General features: G+C 44.2%; 2 protein-coding genes across 4 annotated transcripts in view; both read right to left on the bottom strand.

Annotated features, from left to right (window-relative positions):
* LOC114629825 (protocadherin gamma-C4) overlaps positions 1 to 5,830 on the bottom strand; it is a 122,204-nt gene extending 116,374 nt beyond the window's left edge. The window contains exons 1-2 of one of the 3 annotated variants that reach the window (XM_028777942.1): positions 1,059 to 3,482; positions 345 to 442 (exon numbers count right to left, since the gene is read on the bottom strand). In XM_028777942.1, coding sequence (XP_028633775.1) covers positions 371 to 442; positions 1,059 to 3,482 — 2,496 coding nt within the window. In that variant the 3' untranslated portion in view covers positions 345 to 370. Of the gene's footprint in view, positions 1 to 344; positions 443 to 1,058; positions 3,483 to 5,595 lie in introns of those variants that run through there. The other 2 variants (XM_028777944.1, XM_028777936.1) reach the window with 2 other exon arrangements.
* The window catches only part of LOC114629832 (protocadherin gamma-B1-like), a 1,472-nt gene continuing 1,418 nt past the window's right edge, over positions 5,813 to 5,866 (bottom strand). Inside the window, exon 2 of the mRNA XM_028777950.1 lies at positions 5,813 to 5,818. Coding sequence (XP_028633783.1) covers positions 5,813 to 5,818 — 6 coding nt within the window. The remainder of the gene's footprint in view (positions 5,819 to 5,866) is intronic.

The raw sequence follows: 5,866 nt of genomic DNA, 5'->3' as shown, positions 1-5,866 counted from the left end.
GAGACTGAGCAAAAGTTTTTTGTATTGTCTACTGATTTGTGAAAGTATTATAAATTGTTATCTATATGTATACCGAAATAAGAAGCACATACAATATCCTCTATTACTGATTTTGTCTTGGTTACTGTTATGTTGCTGTGAAGAGACACTATGGCCAGGGAAACTCATAAAAGAAAGCATTTGTTTCAAGACAGGGTTTCTCTCTGTAGCCCTGGTTGTCCTAGAACTCAGTAGGTAGACCAGGCAGGCCTCAAACTTGGAAATTCACTTGTCTTGGGATCTCAAGTGCTGGGATTAAAGGCATGCATCACCATTGCCTGGCTAAAAGAATACTTTTAATTGGGGGTGGTTTGCTTACAGTTTTAGAGTTTTAGCCCATTATCTTCATGGCAGATGCACACAGGCATAGTGCTGAAGTAGTAGCTGAGAGCCTTACATCATCCTTATTGAGAGGGGGAGGAGAGAGAGAGAGAGAGAGAGAGAGAGAGAGAGAGAGAGAGATAGATAGATACTGGGGCTGATATAGGCTTTTGAAATCTCAAAGCCCTCCCCCAGTGACACATATACTCCCAAAAGCCACCCCTCCTAATCTTTCTCAAACAGTTCCACTCCCTGGTGACTAAGCACTCAGATATGTGAGCAGATAAGAGCCATTCTCATTCAAAACACCATGCCTATAAAACATGCCCACTAATGATATGTAGACAAATATCTCAAAGGAAACAATACATATAATGATTTGAATTAATACAACTCTTCTAGTAACAGAATGTCTACCTTTAAACTAGCAATGTTTTTTTTTAAGGAAAATGATTATGTTTATCACTTTCTTTTAAGGTAAACCTGTCAGATTTTCTAAAATATCCACACAAACAGAAAAGATATTCAGTTGCAAATATAATTCAAAAAAGTATCTATCATTGAACATCCTAGAGTTAAGCTCCAATGCAGCAAATGATGACCCACTATACAACTATCCGATTTTGACTCTACCAGAAAAACAAGTGAGAAAACAAATGGAGGAAACGTTCCAGCTTTTAGTGAAAGAGAAAACTAACCTGGGCAGCTCCGGGCTCTTCCTCGTTTGTGTGTATATTATCAGGTATCAGAAGAGGCTCACTCTTTTCACAGCTCTCTTCACTAATGAGCCTGTCAGCATAATTGGGATGGGGGAAGATCAGGTGGCTGTTTTTGGAGTCTGTAGTGAGAGAGATTTCATGGGAATAGGTCTGCAGGTAAGCCTGTACCCCATCGATGCCCACAAAATGGGAAGCGGGCACGTTGGCCAATCTGCCCGTGGATGTCTGAAGCAGGCGTGACATGTGCCAGTGCCTCAGCCTGAGGGCCAACAGCACGGTAACAAATCCCAGAAAGACACAGGAGACCACTGCCACCGACACCACTAGGTAGAGTGTGAGGTCTGAATCCTGGGGCTCTGCTGGTGTGTTGTGGTTGCCTAAGTCAGTCAGTACATCTGGGATGCTATCCCCTACAGCGATGGTGAGTGTGACAGTGGCTGAGAGACGGGGCTGGCCATGGTCCTGGACAGCTACCACCAGGCTCTGCTTGAGCACATCTCTATCCAATAGAGCCCTTGCTGTGCGCACCTCGCCTGTGTGAAGCCCTATTGAGAAGAGTCCTGGCTCGCTGGCCTTGAGCAGACGGTAGGACAACCAGGCGTTCTGTCCCGAATCTTTGTCCACTGCCACCACTTTGGTTACTAGGTATCCAGGCTCTGCAGAGCGGGGTGCCAGTTCCACACCTGTGGAGCCATCAGTAGGAATAGCTGGGTACAGAATCTCAGGAGTGTTGTCATTCTGGTCCAGTACAAATAAGCTCAGTGACACGTTGCTGCTGAGTGGAGGATTCCCACTGTCCTTAGCTGTCACCAGGAGCTGCAGGTCTCTCAAGTGCTCATAGTCAAAGGATTGCAATGCATACAGGACACCAGTGTCAGAGTTAATGGAGACATAGGAGGACACAGGTACTTCTTGAAATGTATATTCAGCCAGGGAGTAAGTGACCCGGGCATTATCACCACTGTCAGCGTCGTAGGCATTCACCGAAAAAATGGAGACACCTCTGGGGTTATTTTCTGAGATGGAAGTGGAATAGGAGGGACGAGAGAAGGTGGGTGGGTTGTCATTTATGTCAGCTACTTTCAGAGAGATGTGGTTTTCTGTAGACAGGGGAGGAGTTCCACGGTCAACAACGGTTACTGTGATGTTATAATCTGAAGTCTGTTCTCTATCCAGTGCTCCTGTTGTTAGTAGGTGATAGTAATTATTAACGGACTTTTCCAGTTTGAAGGGCAGGTTCTTGGGAATAGAACACGAAATCTCTCCATTCTCCCCAGAATCAGCATCATGTACGCTGAAAAGCGCAATTATGGTTCCGGGTAGACAGTCTTCAGAAACGGAACTGGTGAGGGAAGTGAGTATCACTTCTGGGGCATTGTCATTCACGTCCTGGACTGTGACCAACACCTTAGCGCTGGCAAGAAGAGCGCCCCCGTCCTGGGCTACCACTTCCATGATATAGAATCTGGATTCTTCGTAGTCCAAGGATTGAATAGTTGAGATTTCCCCCAGATTAGAATCGAGTTGGAAAGTTTCAGAAATTTTATCTTCTTCGTTGCGGAAAGAGAAGGTCAACTTCGCGTTGATTCCCTCGTCTGCATCCGTGGCGGTGAGCGTGAGCAGTCTAGTGCCCACAGGTGTGTTCTCTGGAACACTCACTCTATATTCGCTTTGGGTGAATAGGGGTGCGTTATCGTTTGCATCAAGGACGGTCACGCTGATATGGACGGTGCTAGAATGTACTGGGTTTCCGCCATCCAAAGCTGTGAGGATCAGGTCGTGAGCAGACTCCTTCTCACGGTCTAGGGGCTGTTCCAACACCAACTCTGGATGTTTTTGCCCGTCAGATCCGCTCTTCACGTCCAGAAAGAAGTGCGGGTTGGAGCTGAGCCGGTAACCCTGGAGGGAATTCACACCCACATCCCCATCTCTCGCGAAGGGGAGCACCAAACGTGTTCCTGCAGCTGCGTTTTCATTAACTTTTACTTTTAACTCCTCATCGCGGAACCGGGGGAAGTTATCATTAATATCAAGGATTTCCACTTCCACTTCATAAATTTTCATTTTATTCTCAACCAAGATGTTAAAATTCACGACACAGGGCGCGCTCTGAGCGCACAGCTCCTCCCGGTCTATCCTGCCTGCGGTGACCAAGCTGCCACCTCGCGGATTCAGAGAGAAAAGCTGCGACCTACCTCTGGAGATGATGCGGACTCCGCGCTCCGCCAGCTCGCGGGGCTCCAGCCCCAGGTCCTTGGAGATGTTGCCCACGAAGGAGCCTTTGTCCTGCTCCTCCCGTACAGAGTAGCGGATCTGCCCTTTTCCTGTCGCGCACAGCGTCCCCAGCAGCATGAAAAACGTCAGCAGGTTGTTGCAGGTCCAGTGCCTCGGTGGGTCCGTCATTGTCTTTTCTTTCTTCGCTTTCTTCTTAGTCCTGGTTTAGCCTACTGTTTCCTTATTTCTCTAAAGCTGAGGAGAGCGGGACTTAGGATGGTGGCTTTCTCCAAGAGCTTGTCTGGTCTTTGGTGCAGAGGAAGCTGGGAGTTTCTATGACTGCTTCTTTCCCAGTCTGGTGAACAGCGACGCTTAGAGTCCTAACCAGTTACTACACCAATTCTTTTTTTACTCCGAGTTTATTTTTATTTCCAAGGTTTTTGCTGTATACTTAATGTACTGTTGTATAGCAGTGTTTATATTTAATTAAGTTTTAAAATTCTGGCAATAAGACTCTCATACCCTGAGATCAATATAATTAGCTTTTTCACTTCTCCAGAAACGTTTGATTTTATGTACCATTGAGTCCTTTATGTCTTATCCATATCAAGTTTGTTTAACCAAGAAATTGAAATTCTTATCTTTGTTGGTGTCAAGACTTCATTTTTTTTTTATCAAGATAGGCTTATGAACATCTGCCTAATAGTACATTAGTGTGCCAAGGAAACAAATCCAGCTCTCAGTGTATCTTTGCAGAGTGACCCATATGTAATGTCATATGCAGAAAGACAGACAGTAGACTTGTGAAGTCTTTGAGAAAGTTTCCTGGACCCCAGCCTAAGGCTATGAAATATAAACAGGTTCCCTGTCTCGGACAGAAAGTCTGAGTTGGGTTTTCTGTATTATTATGACTTCCCACTACTATTCAAAATACATGTAGACATTTTACTCTGATGGGATCTTAGTAGCAACCAGTATAGTGGACAAAGGAGACAGGGCATCATTATCTCCCATGGAGGAAATCATAGGTATTTTGATTGACAAGTAGTGAGTGGCCTATTTGTTTTAAGACAGATATTTAATGCCATCACCCTTGAAGGATAACAGATTAAAAAAAAAGTTATGGCAGAAAAAAAGGCAGTTCAGAAAGCTCCTCTTTTGAGAAAAGCAAAGTTGCTTAATAACTCATCAATAGACAAAGATTTTAATTGGATACCTATAATTTTATAATCTAGGTCTTGGGACATGGTCCGGTAGGCAGAGTGCTTGCTGTGGAAGTGTGAGACTCTGGATCTGATCCCTAGAACCATCAGTAAGTAAGCACACAAATAAACTAGTAAGTAATACAAACCATACAGTCTTAGATATTTTTGTAGAAATTGACATAAGCATAGGTTGCAAAACTTTCCTTGATGTGTACTTTTTCTTGAGAGCAATTTATTAAAATGCATGAGGATGATTTTATTAATAAATTTATTGATAAAATTGACTCTTCATAATAGACACTTCAGACATCACGTGTTGCTCATCCTTTAAGAAGAAACCTTGGGGCTGATGGAAAGATGGCTTACAGTTTAGAGTAACGGCTGCTCTTCCTGAGAACCACAGCACCTACATATTGCCTCACAACCAACTGCAACTCCAGTTCCAGTTGCATTCTTCTAGTCTCTATGGTTACCAGGACCCTGGTACTCTGTACACTGGTCCACAGACACACATGTAGGCAAAACACTCACACACATAAAATGAAACCCAAAATTAGAATAAACTTCCAGGAACCACAAGGCATTCTGCTTGAAAAAAACCTCACAATGTTTGTCAACAAGTCAGTCGAATAATGCCCTACCCAACATGCTTTGTTAACAAGCCACAACCTTGAGTAATGTGTTTTTTTCCTAGCCAGTTCTCACAAACCAGTAAGAAAAGGACGTGTTTATGCTGAATCACTGAGTCTAAGAGGAAGTAGAACAAAAACTTGAGTATTAGAGACCTGAAAGGAAAAGAATCTCTCAAGTTTCCAACAGGAATGAGCTTTGTGGGTTGGAGAGGACTGTAAGGGAGAAGAAAAACAAGCATCGCATGCTGTGAACACTTTTAATTGTGAACAAATAAACCTCACACCTGAGACAGAACCTTTTCTTGAAGGCGTGGTTGGATAAGGTTAACGTGCTTAAGGCAGACCACTGTTCAAGACTGACTTGCAAGACAATGATATAGGCAATGAAACCACCAAAACCAACTTAGTGATTTATTAAGAAACACTGAAACCCCAAGTAGAAAACCAAGTTAAATTGAAGCTCACCTTTGGGACAGAATCCGAGACAAACGGAACCTCAGTGTCTCCTAGAGTACCTGGTACCCAAGAGTCGTCGCAGCCGCAGAGGAGGTCCTGAGGAGCAACTTCCGGAGTCACATTGAGAAAATTAAACTCTGTCTTAGCTGACTGCGAGGCAATGCACACATTGTAGGTATAAGGCAAAGTCCCCTCATTGTAATTGGGGAGAACTCCAGTCATAAGGTTAGAGCTGCGGCCAGGTTGAAAGCACCCACAGGCAGCTGATCTGGAGGAGTGT

This window comes from Grammomys surdaster, unplaced genomic scaffold (assembly GCF_004785775.1).
Source record: "Grammomys surdaster isolate TR1022 unplaced genomic scaffold, NIH_TR_1.0 317, whole genome shotgun sequence".
Taxonomy (NCBI): Eukaryota; Metazoa; Chordata; class Mammalia; order Rodentia; family Muridae; genus Grammomys; species Grammomys surdaster.
The sequence above is the reverse complement of the archived record's forward strand: the minus strand, read 5'-3'. Positions and strand labels throughout refer to the sequence as shown.